This window comes from Hyperoodon ampullatus (assembly GCF_949752795.1).
Source record: "Hyperoodon ampullatus genome assembly, chromosome: 2".
NCBI lineage: Eukaryota > Metazoa > Chordata > Mammalia > Artiodactyla > Ziphiidae > Hyperoodon > Hyperoodon ampullatus.
In genome coordinates this window covers 89,359,057-89,381,216 of record NC_136915.1, presented here as the reverse complement: position 1 = coordinate 89,381,216, position 22,160 = coordinate 89,359,057, and the positions used below count along the sequence as shown (strand labels likewise).

General features: G+C 37.3%; 1 protein-coding gene across 1 annotated transcript in view; it reads right to left on the bottom strand.

Annotated features, from left to right (window-relative positions):
* Positions 1-22,160, bottom strand: part of PALMD (palmdelphin) — a 54,371-nt gene that overhangs the window by 19,489 nt on the left and 12,722 nt on the right. Inside the window, exons 2-3 of the mRNA XM_079728425.1 lie at positions 10,901-10,981; positions 5,667-5,791 (exon numbers count right to left, since the gene is read on the bottom strand). Coding sequence (XP_079584551.1) covers positions 5,667-5,791; positions 10,901-10,981 — 206 coding nt within the window. The remainder of the gene's footprint in view (positions 1-5,666; positions 5,792-10,900; positions 10,982-22,160) is intronic.

The window sequence follows — 22,160 nt, the reverse complement described above, 5'->3', positions numbered from 1 at the left end:
TGAATTAAAAATAATCAGAATATCTGGGAAATTAAAAATAACCACAGATGAACTATTACAAATCTGGTAAACCAGTTAGTCAAATACGGACAGTGAAAAACATGCTTGGAATGATTTTGACTCAGATAATTGCCTCAGAATAATTTCTTGTGTGTTTCTAGGCAACAGCAAATTTAAGAAGAAACAAATGGTGGGGTTTTTTTCTCCCTTTTTGCCTTTTCCCCCTTTATCTTCTCTTATGTTGTCACAGAAGAGCAGCTTGTCTATCTCCATGCAATGTGATGTTAGATGTGGCTGGTTGGGTTAGAGCAGGAAGACAGAAACATTTAGCCTGTGATATTTTCCATGCAGCATGTGCCACTGTGTTTGATGAGACATTATTTTCACTAAGGTACAATTGGCTTGTACAGGTAGATAAGAACATTAGGTAGTGGTTAAACTTGGATAGAAATAATAATGAGCTAAACTTTGATAAACCATAACCAGCGACAAAGTCATTTAACCTTTATATTTCTACATCAGCACTTTGGGTTCCTTTTTGAAATTGAATCTTGCCTGCTATCTTTTGAGTTAACTGAGTAGTTTATTGCTCTACATGCTGTTGAGCAGAGTGCATTTTCTAGTTGTCCATCTCCACTTGGGGAGGGATTTCCCTTAAGTGATGTGAGTTAGCTATAGCTGCTATAACAGCCCACTATCCAGCTTTTCTCATGACATACAATCACATAGAAATCCAAGCTTCACATGCACCTTCCCCTGAGTATGATACGTGGAAGGCAGTTTCTGCCTATTTGGAGATGAATGAAAGTGCATTAAAGAAAGGCAGAAGGTCAGAAGGGTACTTTGGAATATTAAAAAAAATTCTTACTAGGGAACATTTAATCAGAAGTAGATAATCCTTCTCAAAGGGAATGCAGTGTATTTGCATCATTCTCCTTGGCAGTTAACCTTTTGCATTTTAAGCTTATGACATTTCTTTCAGGCACTCTGTGTGCTCCAATTGAAGTCAGAGGTCTTTGGACGCAGTACAAAAAGTAGCAAGTATCTGGAAGGGAGCTTGATGCAAGGCCGTTTGGCAGAGGGAGTCATGGAGAACTGCAGGGTAGCTAGATAGCAAAGAGGAACCTAGCAAGTGAATGACATAGCTCCCTTGGACACTTCTTAGGGTGCTTGGGGTGTCTTTTGACTGTAGGTATTGGATGGAGGAAAGCAGCAGAAGTGATAGAACAGGATTTCTAATTCAGCCTATAAATCTGTGCACATGGATATTTGGATTGAGAAGTCAGTGCTGGATTTTCACCTGTGCCTACAATCAGGAAGTAAAGGGTTCAGTGGCCACACTAAGAGCAGGGCTCATTTGGGAGACAAATTGAAACTCTAATTTCAGCAAAGTGATTCAGAAGATGTTCAATACAGTTTTCCCCCTGGGAATATTTTCTCCTAAGGTATTAATCAGGGCACAAGTCAAAGTGCTCACTAATATTGTTCCAGAGCTAACATGTGACTCAGAAAAAATAACTATGGAAACCCACTTAGTTTCTGAAATGTTGCCTCTCTTTGAAAGGAAAAATGAGAGGATAAATATGAAGACATACTTTACTTAAAGGTTATGTGTGAGTCAGGGAAACTCTGAGTGTTTTTAATATGATAAAGAGTCACATGAATGTCTCTATAAAATGATGCATATAAGAGTGAAATTATAGCATGGATTGGAAATTTAAAATGCTGTAGAGGATAGCTTTTATAGGATTTAACTTTTGTAAAATTTTGCTATGGATCCAAGACACAATTTATTTTTATGCTTAGGACTTTTAATTCGATTTTAAATTCTGGCTCTTAATTTTTTAGCTGTATGACGTAGGGCAAATTAGCCTCTATAAATGTCAGTTTTCTCACCTGTTAAATGTTATCTCCCTCATAAGATGGTTGTGAGAATTCACGAAATAATATATATGAAGTGTTTAGTACAGTGCCTGGTATACAACAAATGCTCTGTAAAAATTAACTGATATTATTAACATTTTAGTCTTCAAACCATAAAGAAAATCCATCAATTATTTTCCATGTGGAAAGAATCTTAGTTGGGGGATAACCTCAGATTACTCAAAGAAAAAGATTCTTTGTACTAGCATAAAGAAATGAGAGATCTTAGCCAAAAGATTAAAATCTCCAGATAAAGCTCTAGGCAGTGTCCTTCTTTTAATTATTTTTGATTCCTTATAAGAAATCGTATTTAATGTTTTCTGAACACCTACCATGTGTCAGGCACTCATGAAGTTGTTTCACTCATCCCAGTCCCTTGAAGTGGCTTATGATGGTCCACTATTACAGACAAGGAAATTGAGGCCCAAAGAGATGAAAGAACATGGCTAGGCTTATGAACTATGGTCGGCAGAACAGGGATTTGAATGCCAAAGACCATGCTTTTTCAGTTCATCGCATGAAACTGTGGAAGTAAAAGGAATTCAAACTTCATGGGCAGTCTGGCCTTGCTGCAGACTCTGAGGTAATAGCAACATTTCTATTTTGATGTGCCTATTAAAATCTTATCCTGTAGCTGAGAGGCCTGGCAGATGGCAAATGTTACCCTTGAGCAGGCACCTAAGTAGGGTGATAAATCACATTCAGGGATTAGGATACTTTCTCTGCTTAGGGAAGGAGGATGGCTCTGCCTACTTCAACCTCATCAGTTGGCTTGGTTGCCATTCAGAGCTTACAGGAAAATGCACTGTATTTAGCTGGTAATAAAAGCTTCTTAAGCACCGTGGGTAGTTGTTTCTGAAAAAGAATGAATTGAAAAACATGTACCTGATTATTTAGCAGCTTTAGAAACATCTGAGGAAAAAATGTTCAGTTATCAGATAAAGCTGCTTTGGCAACGTGATTTCTATAATGCTAGGCAGTAGTGGAGGCTGCTTAATACTGACAAGGCACAGTTATTTTTTGTCTCCATATGTTGCTTTAGAATGTTCTGTTCCCTGCACATTTTTAATGAGATAAACATGCCTTTATGGGTCATGATGGTGCAAATTCTTTACTAGCTCTTTGCAAATACATCTTTTTAGGACTACTCCTTAAACAATGTAGTTTGCTGTTAGGTGTCAGGTATTTTTCTAGTCCCAGAGCATTTACACCTATAGCTCTCTATTAATTTTACAGCTGGAGAGCACTGAATTTGACTCACTTTGAGACCCAAATCTATCCTTTACTGGCTCTGTGATCTTAATGAAGTCCCTTATCCTCTTGAAGCGTATTTCTTCATCTATGAAATGGAGGTGTTGATGCTTTCTTTTAGGGTTGCTGTAATGAATGACTTAATGGAAGTGAAAGTGCTTTGTAAACTGCACAAGGCCATTTAAAAATGAACCATTACTGTTATTATTATTTATATTTGGGGATTAAAATCGTTTGGTGTTAATAAAGGAGCACTGATGGGTTAATGACATCCTAAAGATCTAAAATAAAGTCGTAGTGAGATGCCAGAAATTGGGTAATGAATAGACATTTAATTGGTAGTTTAACAAAGACATTAATTGCAAGTGGAAGAAGATCTTGATTGTGGTAAAGGCTGTTTGGAGAAAGCAAAACCAAGGGACAGAACATGCTTCAAAGACTTCTTACAAGATAATGACTTTTCAGTCCACAGAGGTTGCCGTGTGCCATTATTTTATAGGCAGCATTGGATAGTCAAATTAAGTAGTCTCTGATCTGCCACTTCCTAACAGTGTGAATTCTTTAATCTCTCTGCAAAAATTGAAGATCATAACACCTGCCTTATAGGGTTATGAAGATTAAATGGGATGATATATGCAAAGTGCCTGGTGCATAATACGGCTCAGCAAATAGGTTTCCTCCTCTCCCTCCTACTTCTCCTCTTCTTCCTCTTCCTTGTTTTTGTTCTTCTTTCTTCCTCCCTTTGTCCCTTCCTTCCTTCCTCCCTCCCTCCCTCTTTTTCTCTCTCTTTCATCACATAGGAGCTCTAACTAGGCAAGCCACTACCAAAACTACTAGAAGCTTATGTGATTCTCAGAGCATTCAGGCAAGGCCTGAAAGCAATCTGTATAGTCCTAGTAAATTCTCTTGGATTACCCAGAAAGCAGCCCAAACTCGTTGATGGACTTTGAGTATATGTAACTACTTCATTTATCATCAGATGCAGAGAAAGTTGTAGGTGTTCAGTATGTGGAAAGACTCCAAAGAAGGGGCTCTGAGGGGAAGAAAGGAGGTGTCTGTGCAGGGCAAGGGTTTACAGGGATTAAATTCAGAGCTCCTTGAGAGATAAGGATTGTGTGTGGAAGGGTGAGGAAAGCAATCTTCAGCTAAACCAGACTTTGTTAGGAAGCTTTTGCTAAGGGATGCCTTATGAATAATCAAGTTTTCCAAACTGTAGAGTTGATTTATTGAGTTATTTTAAAAGTATTTACTATCTGCCATTCATCAGCAGTTCATATCTTTGAACAAACAATTGAGGAGTTTATAAATATAAACATTTCAGTTATAAAATATAACTTCAAAAGAATGGTTAATTTAAAAACATCTAAATAAGAATGAGCAGTCAATGATTTTAGCTATTAAATATACAAGTGTATGAAATTAAGCTAGTAAAATAAAAATTAGTTGAAAAAAAGAAAGTTTTTTTTCCCCATGTTGTCAATTTAAGGCCTAATGCAATCTGTTTACATAGTGTGGTGAGTATGGACAAAATGTGGTCATAGCACAGCTATTGGATATTTTTATCTTCCCGGTCTTTCCTATGGTCCTCACAAAAGATAACAAATTTGCAGTGAGTGAGGCTTTGAAAGTTACCTATGTTTCAAAGATGTGTAGGCTTTAAATTATTGTCATTATTATACCACAAAAAATTCCATCTTTTTTCCATGTGTGGGCTAGAAAATGATTCTGACATTTCTCACATCTTTTTCTTCTGTGCTATCTATACTTTGTGATAATATTAATAATCCTATCTTATATTTGAGCTTTCCAACTTTTTTCAGGTCCAACACCTCATTTTAAGCCAAGGCAATTAAAAAACTTTACTTGCTATATCCGATGTTGCTGAGTCTGTACTAATTGTGTATGATGGTCAGGAAAGGACACTGAGAAGTGAAGTCAACCCCTGTGACCAATCAGAGAAGTAGAAGAGAGAAAATGTTAGTGAAGTAGTCCTATAGTGTCTTCTCTTCCAAAATATCATGGCTGAGGCTAAGGAGGGCCTGGGAAGAGGTGTGATGGGGGGAGAGTACACACACACCCTTATAACTGTCACCTGTCCTAAGATGAGAGAGGAGGTTGAGGCAGTGAAGAACTGCTTTTGCTCTCTGCCAAATACCAGGTAGGTGCTAGTAGTTTAGCACATGCATTTATTAATCTGTTCAACAACTCTGAAAGATAGATATTGTTACTACCATTTTGTAGATGAGGAAATGGGCTCAGAGAGCTATGGGTAAGTCACCCATACGTATTTTAAAAATGAGTCTCTTGTTGCTATGTTTTGGGGACCTTTACAGCAAGATTTCTGTTGTTGCTTTCTGGTGTGTTTTCTTAGTCTTAGAAATCCAAATGGAAGATCTGATTGTGCCCCTAAAAAGGAGAATGGCCTTTGTACATTCAACATGGGACAAAGTCAAAATAAAGGTAGTTGTGGAGTATCTCAGAGAGGGCCATACCTGAGGATACTTTGTTCTAGAACCTGGATCTGGTGCTGGTCTTGTTGATTTTGTTTCTTCATCTCTTCCTGTTCTTTTCCACTGCTGATTCCATCTAGAAGCCATTTCTCCCTCAAGGCCTTTTTCTGATGTCAGGAAACATAAATATATGTTCTTATATCAATTGAAAATTCTAAAATCTGAATGCTTTCAAATCTTATTAATTTCAATAGTGGAAATATTAAAGAGAAATTGTTTTCTCTCACTGTCTTGCCTGAATAAATCTGATAGTTTCCTACTTTGCACCCTTCTTGACCCCCTTCTAAAGCCAGGGTTTATGTATCTGAATCCTATGTATATCCTAAGGTCTAGTTCAGGTCCTCCTTCTCTATGAAGATCTCTGTCCTACCTCTGCATCTTCCCCCACCCCCCCCAGCCTCACTTCACCCCTAGGGAACTCTCCTTCTTCAGAATCACACAGCAGTGTATGTTTACCTATACTGTATGTTTACTGTATTTTTAACAGTCATGTAGGGACCTCGTCATGATGATGCCTTTCTATGATTTGTTGGGTTGATGGGTGTATATCTTGTGTCAAAGTAACAAGCTCCTTGAAGCCATTTGCTATTCATCCCAGTGACAGTACATAGTGACCCCTCCAAAAAAAAAATCTTTTGTGGGATTAATTGGAATGGTGGGCAAAACAAGAGATTACTATTGTATCTTAAACTAATTCAATGACAGTCTTAGGCTCTGTGGTTGGCATTTATTGTTTTGCCCACCCAGTACCCCTTCTTTCTTCTGAGAGCCTCCTTGGTTCTAGATATCCTTTACGTGCAGCTCCCTACTCATCCCAATCATATGATACATAAAATTCACTGATCTGTCTAAATATTTGTGAGTTGAATTTTTGTCAACTTTAATAAAACAAAAAAGATTTATGTTTCATTAGGTGGAAAAAAAATCCCCTCGAATTTGCATGAAATAATTACATTCCTGGACTTGAGCCTAAGAAGACAAAGCAAATGAAGAAGACCTGTAAACTTCAGGGGGCTTTAGCTAGCATCCTGTCTGTGTCTCAGGGGAGAACTGTTCGATATTATTTTCAAAGTGTTTGAGTTTCTTCTTTTCTTCCTGAAGAAAAGTACTGTCACTATATATCTATCTACCTTTGTAAATTATTTGTTCAGTAATTATTTCCTGGGAATTTACTGTTTCTAAAATGGTGAGGAGAGAAGAATGGGAATTTTCCTTATTTTTTTGACACTTCTCTCTCTAACACCATGATTAGAATGAAAGCAAGTAAGAGGAATATTTGTCTTTTTTAAAAAACATGCTTGTTTTTTTAAAACAGAATTAATACAACTGGAATGTAAATACCTCTGAATTTAAAATAAATTTAAATAAGGTTGATTGGGCTAGATAATTACCAAAGGAAGTTTATTTTAACTAAGGCAATTTTTTTTCAAATCATTAAGAATATTACACTGATTACAAATAAATGTTATTTGGGATTACAACTTGTAGAATAGATGAAATGTGGCCTGCTCTAGTTGAAGCAATGAGGGGGCCTGGAAGCCTAAAAGTGCACAGGACACAGTTTGAACACCACTAGATTAAGTCAGTAATTATCTCAACCCAGATCATCATATTTGTGTTGGTTTTTTTCAGAGTTTCAAGAAATTGCATGTGGACAACACACCCCATAAAAGCAGTTTGTATTATTCCAGTTTGTAGCCAGATTCCTTCCCACAATATTATCTTTTCCCTTAGTTATAGCTGTTCAGTTGTTTGTAAAAATGTGTTCCCACAGACACAGTAAATATTATTAATAAAGGTCAAGATTTATTTCTTGATAATATGCCAAGAAAATCTCAATATATCAGCATTTAAGAATTTACCTTGATTTTGGTTTATTTTTATTTGATGGAATATGATGATAGCTAATGCACAGTAAAGAATATAGATGACATCCATCAAAGTAAATTACAGTTCTTACAAACCACCTACAAGGATAGTTTCAGTTAATTACATCCGTATCACTGTAAGAGACACTCAGATGGGATGGTCTTATGATGCTGAGTTGTAGAGGGTGGAGAATGGCTCCTGTGACATAAGTTATCTTGGGGCTTCATTCTTGGTTCTTAGTCTGGTTAGGACTAAGAATAATTTTAATTTTAGCCCTATAAGCTTTGTTCATAGTTCAGGAATTGTCATTTAACTCTGGCAGAGAACTTTTTGCCTCTAAATATAAAATATATAATTTGGACGTGCAATCAGAATGACATGGTATAATCACATATTGTGGTAACCACAAGACAGTTATTTTGCTTTTATGTCACAGTTTAGACTTATGCTTTGGTCTATGAGATTGAGGAATAGAATAAAATCTATTTCACAACAATGACATTCAGAATCAAAAGCCATAGTAACTAAATAAAAATATAAGTGATACGCAGGTAGAAGATTTTTTGGAAGTTTTTTAGGGAAAGGTTTTCCTGAAGCACTTCTATATTCTGCACAGCAGTTACAGGAGACGTTAAGAATAAATTAGTTTTTCATACCATGATTTAAATGGACGTCCAGAAAAGTTTTCTGGGTTGAGTACTAGGCAAAAAGATCAAGAGTGGACAAGTCTCAGAATGTTTGAATGTAAGAATGCTGTTAATGGCCGTGGAAACTCCCTTTCCAGGATGTCATTGGTATGAATGTCAGCTTCCAGAGCTAAAGGATGTTAGAGTGAGTTACCACAACTATCTTGAAGTGTGTGTACTGCTCACACAGAAGGAGCACTTTGTAAATATTTACGTTTGTGTTGTTTAAAGTGAGTCATTGACATGTAATGAAATAATTTGCGATCCGGAAAGTGGTGAGGATAGTCACTGGAATGGAGACAAATGGATGAAGAAGAAAATAAAAAGAAAGGCTGGTAATTGCAGAAGACAACAGAGCTTTTTTGACTTGGTGAAGATATTTTGGAATCAATTTTTAGAACACTTCTGCACATTTTTGAACCCTGTTTTGGAATTGTGCCTAGTTGCTGTTGGAATAGCCAACCATTTTCTGCAGGACTTGGAAGAATGTACTTACTGAAACAGCCATTCTCTCCTCTATGTTCCCTTTGCAGTTGATGCCTTGAATATAGTGTTCATCACAGTATAAATGTCATTATAAGTTTATGTGTCAGTTACCATTTAAGGGCACAGATCAAACTTATTTTATATTCGTAATGTCCAGCATAGTACCTTGCACATAATAGGTGCTTAATAAATGTTTATTGACTGAAGGTTTTCTACTTATCAGTGAAGACTCAGGTTAAATCCCACACCTTTAACAGAAACTTTTTTGACCACCCCAGATTAAAGAATTACTAATGTTTACACTTATGCTTAAATTTAAAAATATCATCCTTTAACGTGTACTAATTATTTACTTAGCCTTGAATTTCCCACTAGGTTGCAAGCAGAAGGGCTACAACTCTCAAGGCCACTGCTAATCTCTAAGGCATTAATATGCAAATTAGGAAAAGGTACAGTTCCCCACTCCTACTCCTTCAGGTCAGTGCACAGCTTGGGAAGGTGGACAGCACTTTTGTGCAGAGAGAAAGAAACTGTGTCCTCCAGACAGAAGCAGCCCTGTGCCAGAGTGCACCGTTCCAAGGGAGTATGGGCAGGATTTCAGCATCCCCCTCTCTCAGGTAACTTTACGCAGTATACCATCTGCACAACTGTGTACTGCAGTCCAAAGCATGATACATGCTTTGACTGGATTGGATTAGAAGAGGTCTTCTGGGATCCAGAAAGCAAACCTATAGGGAACAGTATATATTAGTTTTCGGACTGTTTTTGTTAAGTATTGAAATGAGGTGTCACCTCAGAAATGGACCTCTCAGTGTGTTAGAATTTTCCTGTGTGAAACTTACTTCCTAGAATGAACAGAGAGGATATATAAAACTTTTCTCCTACTGTGAACTCTAATGTTGTTTGGCTACTCATTCTGCAAGGATAGCAATTACTCAGAAGCAGTAATTAGTTCACTGTGAGATCCAAATTGTGTGTGTGTGTGTGTATGTTTGTGTGTGAAAGAGAGAGAGAGGGGGAGAGAGAGAGAGAGAGAGAGAGTGATTTTGGAGTTAGAAATTGCCTATCTCAAAAACTGTTGTAGACTTACTTTTGACTTCATTTGACTTGTATCAAAATGACTTGGTAAAATTTGTTATTTCATTGATTTTTCTGGGAGTACACACTGCATTTCTTGGCTATGTCTCCTATTCATGTAAATTCAGTGTGACAAACTGTAAGGATAGCAGGCTGACTACACATTGAAATTATTCATCAAACATTGGAAATGTCAACTTGTATAGGAGCAAAGAAGCAAACAGAATCCAGAGAACTGAGGCTAATTGGAATCCTAAACTGTGTCTTTTTTCTCTCAAGAGGTGGTTACTTGATCCATCAGAAAGATGGATATAGCTGAATTCAACAAGTTTACCAAAAGATTATAGACCCCACGAGTGTGCGGCATTGTTTCACTGAGGGATTTATTACATCTATCGATAGAAGCCCTGCCAGGTAAGTAGTTTCCTGCTTGGGCCTGTTCACAAGGAGCTCCTGTTCGTCATTTGGTTGCACCCTGTGACTAAGCTACATAATAAAATGTGAGACTCAGTGTGCTTAAATTACAAAATGACCACACCCATGAAAGATGTAAAGTCTGATTTTAAAAATGGAGGTTTATTTTTGGTTATGATCTCATGTTCTGTCAAAACAAAATAAAACAGAACCTCGAACCACACTCAAACAACATTGAATTCATTGCACTGAGCTTTTAAATACGAGCATCCTTGAGCAGGCCAGACACTATCTGCTTTGCAGGCCCTGGGTAAGGGCTGGCTTTTCATTGATTTCAAAAGGGACTTCCCAGCTGGATCCTCTCCCAAGGGATGTTAAGCAAGACTGTATTCAGGGCCAAACTATCAAGACTGAATTCTCAAGGTTACCCAAGAAAGTGAGGAAATTCAGTAATAAAGGATAAAAGTAATAAAACCATGTTTTCAATTTTCCACATGTTTGCCAGGAGGTATTAGTCTCATATGCAAATATTACTAGCTTATTGGCTTCCCTTATGGTTATTAGGGTGTTAGTATAACTGTTGGAATTTTTTTCCTTCCTAAAGCATCTTTACTACTGAAATTTGAGTGCAATTAGAATATTTGAATGCAAAATCATTGAAATGAAATTAAAGTCATAAGTTACCTTCAAATGCTGATGCTTTAGTTTTTCTTCCTCTATTTTCAAACGCTTTCGTGAGATTTCTTCCTGTATTTTTCTTTTATCCTGAAATAAAAAGTGTTCCAGCATAATCTATTTTTTTTCAATTTGCTTAAGTATGTTTCCTTGGGGAAGCTGTCATTATCGAATGGCTGGCCAGTGGTATGCTCTTGGCATTGGTATGAAGCTGCTTTGGAAACTCCTATTTCAAGGCAAATGAGAGCAAAGTGAGACATTCAAAGCATTTTACTGATGGAAAATGATATAAGGTGCTTTTTCAAAGAGAATTTAAAAATATTTTAATGTCTTTCCTTCCCCCCTCATCTTTTCTATCTTCCCCATTAAGTCTAACAAGATTGAGCTCCTTAGAGATGCAATGGAAAATGTGAATTTTAAGGAGGGAGTTTTGAAATAGGCATGAAGAAACACTGTGAGGAGAGGGACTGTTCCTGGCATAAAGCTGAAGAAACTACTGGGTAAAAGATCTGCTTATGTGGGAAAACAGGATAGCCTACAGAGCGTTAGAACATGAGGAAACTAGAAAGTGAGACTGTTTCCTCCTGTAAACCTTGCTATGGGCAGAGAGAGAGAGAAAAAAGAGGGATCAGATAATGCATGTTAACACTAAGAGGGCTTCTAGCAGAGGTTAAAAAAATTCATGGAGAAGTATAGTATCTTTCACCAAGTTTAAATTGCAATACCTTAAAATCCCAGATAGCATAACTATCGATACACAGAAGTTGTACTTTTTAGAAATATAGCCTGTATACTATATAGAAAGCCTGGTTTCAATTTCTGGCTCTGCCATTAACTAGCTGTGTGTCCTGGGACAAAATCCTTCACTTTGTGCCTCATTACCTCATCTGTAAAATGGAAGTAATAAGGGCATCTACCTCATAAGATGAGCATTAAATTAGCTAATATATGCAAAGGCTCCTAGAACAGTGCTTGACACATAGTGCTCTACAAGTATTTGTTTAATACAATTAAGTAAGTAAACACGTAATCTGTTAATCACACAGAAAGCAACACACTAATTCTGATAATGGTTCCATTGGTCTGAAATGTTTTAGAGATTCCCTGTCTGGAGTTGTTTGAGACATTTTACAAGCCATGAAAAAGGCCCTTATTTCCTTATTTTTTGACCAGAGGTTACATTATCCTCCATCTTATTTATGAGTTGTTTTTAAATCTGCTTTCAAAATTGAAAACTCCCAAAGGTAAACATTTGTTTCCAATGAAGACATCTAAAAGAATTTGAAGCAGGCTCAGGAGGTAATTTAGAAGGAAGAGTTCCAAAAATATTTGGCAGCATTATTGAAACAAGTGCATGGCTTCCTGATGTGACTCCTTTGAAGGTAAATCTCCTTTTTGATGTATAAATTCAGGTATATTTGTTGAATGTAACAGCATTCATTTGAACATACATTGCTGTCCAAATTTATGTAATGTTTCTCTTTGTGTGTAAGAAGTGTATATGACCTCATCTGTATTGTTTTTTAACTTTCATAAACAGCTCTTTTGAAAAAAAAAAGAGCTAGGCAACAAGCATTGATATTCAGATTCACTTGTTTGTTTGGCTGAAATCTGGTCATTAGGAATAAAAACTATGAAGACCTCTGTGAGTCAGTTCTCCATTATATCTCAAAACTGTTACCGAGGGCTTCCCTGGTGGTGCAGTGGTTGAGAGTCCGCCTGCCGATGCAGGGGACACGGGTTCGTGCCCCGGTCCGGGAAGATCCCACATGCCGCGGAGCGGCTAGGCCCGTGAGCCGTGGCCGCTGAGCCTGTGCGTCCGGAGCCTGTGCTCCACAACGGGAGAGGCCACAGCAGTGAGAGGCCCACGTACCGCAAAAAAAAAAAACAACAAAAAACTGTTACCGAGCAAATATTGGTAATATTTTAACCTTATTGTGCCAAACATTTTGGTAAGTATTTTTCAGGCACTATTTAACTTAACAGTCATAATAACAGAGATATAATAATATTACACTTAATAGTCATGATAACAAAGAGATATTGTAGTATTTTCATTTTATAGAAGAGGAAATGGAAATTTCCGGAGATTAACTAACCAGTCCAGGTTCCCACAACTAGTAAGTGGAAGAACCAGGATTTGAAGCCAGGCAATCTGAGTTCAGCCTCTTAGCCAATTCACTATACCATTTCCTTGAGTGGGAAATTAGTCCCGCTTCTCACATCTTCCCCATTGCCCTGTCTATCGGGAAGTACTGAGGTCTGGAGGCCAGCACAACCAACGCCGGAGGAGGGCCCCTCATTAGAAAGGAGCACATTTTTAGTTCCCTGCGTGCTGGCATGCAACCGCCCATCTCTCTCCGTGGACAGCCCATAGAAAAGAGCACGTTATTTATGTGTGACCGTGACTGCTGAACCCAGCAATGCTTCCCCACCACTGCCGGTAACCAGTTTGGGTTGTTTGTTTCATCTGAGGTTAGTAATAAGGTAATGAAAGCTGTGGGTAGAGGCAGGGCATCTAAGTGTTTTGGCAACACGATGCTTATCGAAGGGTTGCTAAGGAATACCAATGTTTTGTCACTCAGAGGTAACGTGATGCCTCTCTCATATCAGTCTAGGTAGTTAAGAAGGTAATTTTATAATGTTATGGGCATGACTCTATTTTAAGATAGAAGTACTTTTCCTCATAAGATATTCATCAGCAGCAAGTTATTATCCTTTTGCCAAATTTCATAAAGATCTATAAGCATTACTGAAAAATATATGACAACAATTTAGTTTCATTATGACAGAATAAATTATAAGTTTTACATGTAGTTCTATTGCTAGTATACCGAAACTTATCATAGCCAGCTACTTCCTTCCCAATTATCATGGAATAAATGGATGTGAAATGCCATCTGCTTCCCAGAATTTCCCCAGAAGCTTGAGCATCTCTATATACACCTGTCATAATCCAGCACGTCAGATATTTATTAATGTTAACCATTATGAAGAACATATATTTCTTTTTTTTTCAACATCTTTATTGGAGCATAATTGCTCTACAGTGGTGTGTTAGTTTCTGCTTTATAACAAAGTGAATCAGCTATACATATACGTATATCCTCATATCTCCTCCCTCTTGCGTCTCCCTCCCACCCTCCCTATCCCACCCCTCTATGTGGACACAAAGCACCGAGCTGATCTCCCGGTGCTAAGTGGCTGCTTCCCACTAGCTATTGATTTTACATTTGGTAGTGTATATATGTCCATGCCACTCTCTCACTTTGTAATAACATATATTTCTGTTTACTTCTTTTTTAAAAAATAAATTTATTTATTTTTGACTGCATAGGGTCTTCGTCACTATGCGCGGGCTTTCTCTAGTTGCGGTGAGCGGGAGCTACTCTTCGTTGCGGTGCGCAGGCTTCTCATTGCGGTGGCTTCTCTTGTTGCCGAGCACAGGCTCTAGACGCGCAGGCTTCAGTAGTTGTGGCTTGCTGGCTCTAGAGCATAGGCTCAGTAGTTGTGGCGCACGGGCTTAGTTGCTCGGCATGTGGGATCTTCCCCGACCAGGGTTCAAGCCTGTGTCCCTTGCATTAGCAGGCGGATTCTTAACCACTGCGCCACCAGAGAAGTCCTGTTTACTTCTTCAGTGTTCAAGTAGTAAAGACGTTTTGTTCACTGAACAATTGCCTAGATTTTCAGCTGTCTGACTTGGAATATTTTAGCAGCTGACACCCACAGATTCCAATTCTGTAAAAGCCTAGCTCTTAATTGTTTTGAAAATTAATTTAGTAAACTTGTACAACTATAAAGCTATTGTGACCATCTATGATTCACTGATATTACTACAATCACATACTTGATAAAAGTAAGCACAATACTTAGGAGTGTGAGTATTTTAGAGATATTATTGATTAATGATTAGCTAATATTCTAAAATGTTTGAATCTATCAAGAAGGCAGGATTGATCCTGAGTTATTTAATTTTTAATTTATTCAGCACTTAAGGACTTCTATATAAATGCTATGCTAAGGTGATGTTAAGGGTTGTGCTATGTTTGAAAATTATTCAGAAGTAGATACTTTCACCAAGGAAGTTACATTGTCTTTAAGAAGGAAAATCATTTGTGCAAGGAACTATAGTCTAAGAAATAAAGTGATAAATGTCATTACTAAGGCACAAGTGAGGTCTTGTGAGAGTTGAGGGGCGAAAGGGAGTGGTTGTTTCTAGATGATCTGGTTATGAGAGGCTTTCAAGTAGCATCCAAATAGAGTATGTTGGGTAGTTGCTGGAGGGCTGGGGGTAGGGAGGAAGGGCATTCACCCCTAGAGCTCATTGTGAGCAAAGGCCTGTTGTAGAAAATTGGGACATTATTTGGAATAGCAAGTCTGGAATCCGAGTTGTCATACAGAGAGTAGTGGGAAATGAAATAAGAAAATGAGATGAGGATAAATCCTTAATAGAGAATACTAAAAGGCAGAGAAAGGAGTTTAGAATTTATTTACATATTGAGATAGGGAACAATGAAAGGTTTTCAGAGGGAGAGGTATAATAGAGTTAAAACCATGTTTTTTTTTTGTTTTGTTTTGTTTTGTTTTTGCGGTATGCGGGCCTCTCACTGTTGTGACCTCTCCCGTTGCGGAGCCCAGGCTCCGGACGCGCAGGCTCAGAGGCCATGGCTTACGGGCCTAGCCACTCCACAGCATGTGGGATCTTCCCGGACCGGGGCACGAACCTGGCCCCTGCATCAGCAGGCGGACTCTCAACCACTGCACCACCAGGGAAGCTCCAAAACCATGTTTTAAGAAGTTTAAAATGGCCTGATTTATAGATACTGAAGGAGGACAACTTGAAAGGGATAATCAGTTAGGCTACAGCTCATACATAAGATCAAGAGAGCTTGAACAAGAGGTAACAGAGGGTGTGGATGCCAGAGACACCAAGGAGTTAAAATTAGCAGGACTTGGCAACTGATGACATATGGATGCAGGAGAGGAAGAGGTCAAATGGGGTATAAGGCTTTTATATCCAGGTAAACTGAGAGGAGAACAGAATCACTAATAGAAATAGGAAATTCAGGAGAAGAAAGGGAGTTTGGGAGGGAAGATGGTGATTCACACCAAGGTTGAGGTGTCTTTGGCACAACCTGGTGGAGTAATCTGGCAGGTAGTTGAAATGTTGGATGGAGGTAGATCAGAAGGGAAGTCAGAGCTAGAGATAAAGATGCCAGAGTTTTGGAAGGGATAGCTGAGGCCAGGAGACTACATCAGAGCATGACAAGAGACATATTTATGTAAAGGAGAGCTAAAGACAGAGCCTTCGTGAAACACCTACATTTAAGAGGTATTGGAGGAAGGAAACCCATATGGAAATTTATTTTGGGATTAATTAGACATTACTGATAATAGAACTTGGTGAATTCAATTAGGCAAATGGTTTCAGATTCATTCTGATAGAAGTATCTTGTAACTTCTTGACTACCTTTGCTGATATTTTCACTGTTTAAGGTCTCAAAAGAACAATAATAGAAGCTACTATTTGGATTTAAATACTACCAACAACGCAAAACTTCCTGGTGAAATGCATATAATGATAACCTTGAAGGAAAGGGATGTGCTAACACAATGCTCCTAGAATTGAATCCTGAGTGTAGTTAGAGGTTTACTACATTTCAATGCAAATAGATTTTTTTAATTCTTGAAAAAAATTCTTGAAAAATTATTTTAAAAATTTCTTGAAAAAGAGGCAAACATTTTAAGAAGGAAGATAGATCATGAAGCATGGGCAGTTTACGAATGGAAATACTGATACATAATTAAAAAATGATCTCAAGTAAAAAGAAAAGAGAACTAAACAAAACCAAACTAAATAGCTTAATATCACTGGGAGCTTCCCCAAAGCTCGTGAAACCAAGAATACAGATAAACAGGTGGTACCCATTTGAAATAAGTACAAATATGTACAAATATGTAAATAAGGTACAAATTCAGGGTGACAAGATGTGAAGCATGTGAAAAACACTGAGGACACAAAAAGCATGTGTGTACAAGTAAATATATATATATATATTCAATATTTAAGTTATGTTGAGAGCAAAAAGACTACTGCTGAGATACAGAGTGTAATATCAACATGTCAGAGATAAACTAGAACTAATTCACTCCTATTTTACTTCCATTTTTTTTTTGATTAAGGAGAATAATCTTGATCCTGGAAAGGGTAGAACAAATATGCTTAAAGGGAAATCAAAGCCCAAGAGGATATAAAGCACCAAAGACAGAACTGCTCAGACTCCGATGGGTTTCATTTCAGGGAGCAGAAAAATTTATAGACGCGACAGGAAAATATTATCAAGTAGTCTTGGAATCTTGGGTGAAGTGAAGAGGCACCAGAAGGCTGAAAGTGGCAAATGACCCAGTTTTTTGAAGAGAGAAAAAGGTGAATTATGAATATTTAATGACTGGTGAATGTATTGGTTAATACCTGGCAAAGTTGTAGAATGAATTATTAAATAGTCTTGTATTTAGACAAAGAATGTCTAAGAGGTAGCATTCAGTTATTAAAAACAAAGCATTGAAGACTATTTCTTTTGCTTAATTTTTTAAGATCTGCTGATGATGACGATTATGACGGTTGTAACAATAGCTAACATTTATTGAGAGCTTTTTATGTGTCAGGAACTACTTAGAGCACTTAAATGTATCAATTTATTTAAATTTCCCCAAGTCTCTAGGAAGTAGGGACCACGTTTATCCCCCTTATGGAGGTAAAGAAACTGAGGAGCACAGGATTCTAGATCATGGGAATTCAGTATATCTTGGTTTTAGTATGACTTTTGACAAAATTTCTTATTATTTTTCTCTTGGAAATTTGTGTAAATGTGAACAGAGAGGAATATTTATTTGAAAGTGATTGTCTTAACGTGTTTTTTTAAAAAAACAATGCCCTATAAGGGATAGAAAAATAAAACTAAGCCCCTACCAGAGGGCAGACAACAGAAGCAAGAAGAATGACAATCCTGCAGCCTATGGAACAAAAACCACATTCACAGAAAGATAGACAAGATGAAAGGGCAGAGGGCTATGTACCAGATGAAGGAACAAGACAGAAACCCCAGAAAAACAACTAAATGAAGTGGAGATAGGCAACCTTCCAGAAAAAGAATTCAGAATAATGATAGTGAAGATGATCCAGGACCTCGGAAAAAGAATGGAGGCAAAGATCGAGAAGATGCAAGAAATGTCTAACAAAGACCTAGAAGAATTAAAGAAAAAAAAGACAGAGATGAACAATACAATTAACTGAAAAGAAAACTACACTAGAAGGAATCAATAGCAGAATAACTGAGGCAGAAGAACGGATAAGTGACCTGGAAGACAGAATGGTGGAATTCACTGCTACAGAACAGAATAAAGAAAAAAGAATGAAAAGAAATGAAGTCAGCCTAAGAGACCTCTGGGACAACATTAAATGCAACAACATTCACATTATAGGGGTCCCAGAAGGAGAAGAGAGAGAGAGAAAGGACCAGAGAAAATATTTGAAGAGATTATAGTTGAAAACTTCCCTAACATGGGAAAGGAAATAGCCATCCAAGTCCAGGAAGCGCAGCAAGTCCCACACAGGATAAACCTAAGGAGAAACATGCCAAGACACATAGTAATCAAACTGGCAAAAATTAAAGACAAAGAAAAATTATTGAAAGTACCAAGGGAAAAATGACAAATAACACACAAGGGACCTCCCATAAGGTTAACAGCTGATTTCTCAGCAGAAACTCTACAAGCCAGAAGGGAGTGGCATGATATACTTAAAGTGATGAAAGGGAAGAACCTACAACCAAGATTACTCTACCTGGCAAGGATCTCATTCAGATTTGATGGAGAAATCAAAAGCTTTACAGACAAGCAAAAGCTAGGAGAATTCAGCACCACCAAACCAGCTCTATAACAAATGCTAAAGGAACTTCTCTAAGTGGGAAACACAAGAGAACAAAAGGACCTACAAAACCAAACCCAGAAAAATTAAGAAAATGGCAATAGGAACATGCATATTGATAATTACCTTAAATGTAAATGGATTAAATGCTCCAACCAAAAGACACGGGCTCGCTGAATGGATACAAAAACAAGACCCATATATATGCTGTCTACAAGAGACCCACTTCAGACCTAAGGACACGTACAGACTGAAAGTGAGGGGATGGAAAAACATATTCCATGCAAATGGAAATCAAAAGAAAGCTGGAGTAGCAATACTCATATCAGAAAAAAGACTTTAAAATAAAGAATGTTACAAGAGACAAGGAAGAACACTACATAACGATCAAGGGATCAATCCAAGAAGAAGATATAATAATTATAAATATATATGTACCCAACATAGGAGCACCTCAATACATAAGGCAACTGCTCACAGCTATAAAAGAGGAAATCGACAGTAACACGATAATAGTGGGGGACTTTAACACCTCACTTACACCACTGGACAGGTCATCCAAAATGAAAATAAATAAAGAAAGAGAAGCTTTAAATGACACAATAGACCAGATAGATTTAATTGATATTTATAGGACATTCCATCCAAAAACAGAAGACTACATTTTCTTCTCAAGTGTGCACAGAATATTCTCCAGGATAAATCACATCTTGGGTCACAAATCAAGCATCAATAAATTTAACAAAATTGAAATCATATCAAGCATCTTTTCTGACTACAATGCTATGAGATTAGAAATGAATTACAGGGAAAAAAATAAAATATACAAACAAATGGAGGCTAAACAATACGTTACTAAATAACCAAGAGATCACTGAAGAAATCAAAGAGGAAGTCAAAAAATACCTAGAGACAAATGACAATGAAAACATGATGATCCAAAACCTATGGAATGCAGCAAAAGCAGTTTTAAGAGGGAAGTTTATAGCTATACTAGCCTACCTCAAGAAACAAGGAATATCTCAAATACAGAATCTAACCTTACACCTAAAGGAACTAGAGAATGAAGAACAAACAAAACCCAAAGTTAGCAGAAGGAAAGAAATCATAAAGATCAGAGCAGAAATAAATGAAATAGAAAGAAAACAATAGCAAAGGTTAATAAAACTAAAAGCTGTTTCTTTGAGAAGCTAAACAAAATTGATAAACCATTAGCCAGACTCATCAAGAAAAAGAGGGAGAGGACTCAAATCAATAAAATTAGGAATGAAAAAGGGGAAGTTAAGACAGACACCACAGAAATACAAAGAATCCTAAGAGACTACTACAAGCAACTCTATGCCAATAAAATGGACAACCTGGAAGAAATGGACAAATTCTTAGAAAGGTATAACCTTCCAAGACTGAACCAGGAAGAAACAGAAAATATGAACAGACCAATCACAAGTAATGAAATTGAAACTGTGATTAAAACCCTTCCAATAAATAAAAGTCCAGGACCAGATGGCTTCACAGGTGAATTCTACCAAACATTTAGAGAAGAGCTAACACCCATCCTTCTCAAACTCTTCCAAAAAATTGCAGAGGAAGGAACACTCCCAAACTCATTCTATGAGGCCACCATCACCTTGATACCAAAACCAGACAAAGCTACTCCAAAAAAAGAAAATTACAGACCAATATCACTGATGAATATAGATGCAAAAATCCTCAACAAAATACTAGTAAACAGAATCCAACAACACATTAAAAGGATCATACACCATGATCAAGTGGGATTTATCTCAGGGATGCAAGGATTCTTCAATATATGCAAATCAATCAATGTGATACACCATACTAACAAATTGAAGAATAAAAACCATATGATCATCTCAATAGATGCAGAAAAAGCTTTTGACAAAATTCAACACCCATTTATGATAAAAACTCTCCAGAAAGTGGGTATACAAGGAACCTACCTCCACATAATAAATACCATATATGACAAACCCACAGGAAACATCATTCTCAATGGTTAAAAACTGAAAGCATTTCTTCTAAGGTCAGGAACAAGACAAGGATGTCCACTCTCACCACTCTTATTCAATATAGTCTTGAAACTTCTAACCATGGCAATCAGAGAAGTAAAAGAAATAAAAGGAATACAAATTGGAAAAGAAGAAGTAAAACTGTCACTCTTTGCAGATGACATGATACTATACATAGAGAATCCTAAAAATGCCACCAGAAAACTACTAGATTTAATCAATGAATTTGGTAAATTTTCAGGATACGAAATTAATGCACAGAAATCTCTTGCATTCCTATACACTAATGATGAAAAATCTGAAAGAGAAATTAAGGAAACACTCCCATTTACCCTTGCAAAAAAAGAATAAAATACCTAGGAATAAACCTACCTAGGGAGACAAAAGACCTGTATGCAGAAAACTATAAGACACTGATGAAAGAAATTAAAGATGATACCAACAGATGGAGAGATATACCATGTTCTTGGATTGGAAGAATCAATATTGTGAAAATGACTATACTACCCAAAGCAATCTACAGATTCAACCCAATCCCTATCAAATTACCATTGGCATGTTTTATGGAACTAGAACAAATAATCTTAAAATCTGTATGGAGACACAAAAGACCCCGAATAGGCAAAGCAGTCTTGAGGGAAAAAAATGGAGCTGGAAGAATCAGATTCCCTGACTTCAGACTATACTACAAAGCTACGGTCATCAAGACAATATGGCACTGGCACAAAAACAGAAACATAGATCAATGGAACAAGATAGAAAACCCAGAGGTAAACCCATGCACCTATGGTCAACTAATCTATGACAAAGGAGGCAAAGATATACAATGGAGAAAAGACAGTCTCTTCAATAAGTGGTGCTGGGAAAACTGGACAGCTACACATAAAAGAATGAAATTAGAACACTCTCTAACACCATACACAAAAATAAACTCAAAATGGATTAAAGACCTAAATGTGAGACAGGACAATATAAAACTCTTAGAGGAAAACATAGGAAGAACACTCTTTGACATAAGTCACAGCAAGACCTTTTTTGATCCACCTCCTAGAGTACTGGAAATAAAAACAAAAATAAACAAATGTGACCTAATGAAACTTCAAAGCTATTGCACAGCAAAGGACACCATAAACAAGATGGAAAGACAACCCTCAGAATGGGAGAAAATATTTTCAAACGAATCAATGGACAAAGGATTAATCTCCAAAATATATGAAGAGCTCATGCAGGGGCTTCCCTGGTGACGCAGTGGTTGAGAGTCTGCCTGCCGATGCAGGGGACATGGGTTCATGCCCCGGTCCGGGAAGATCCC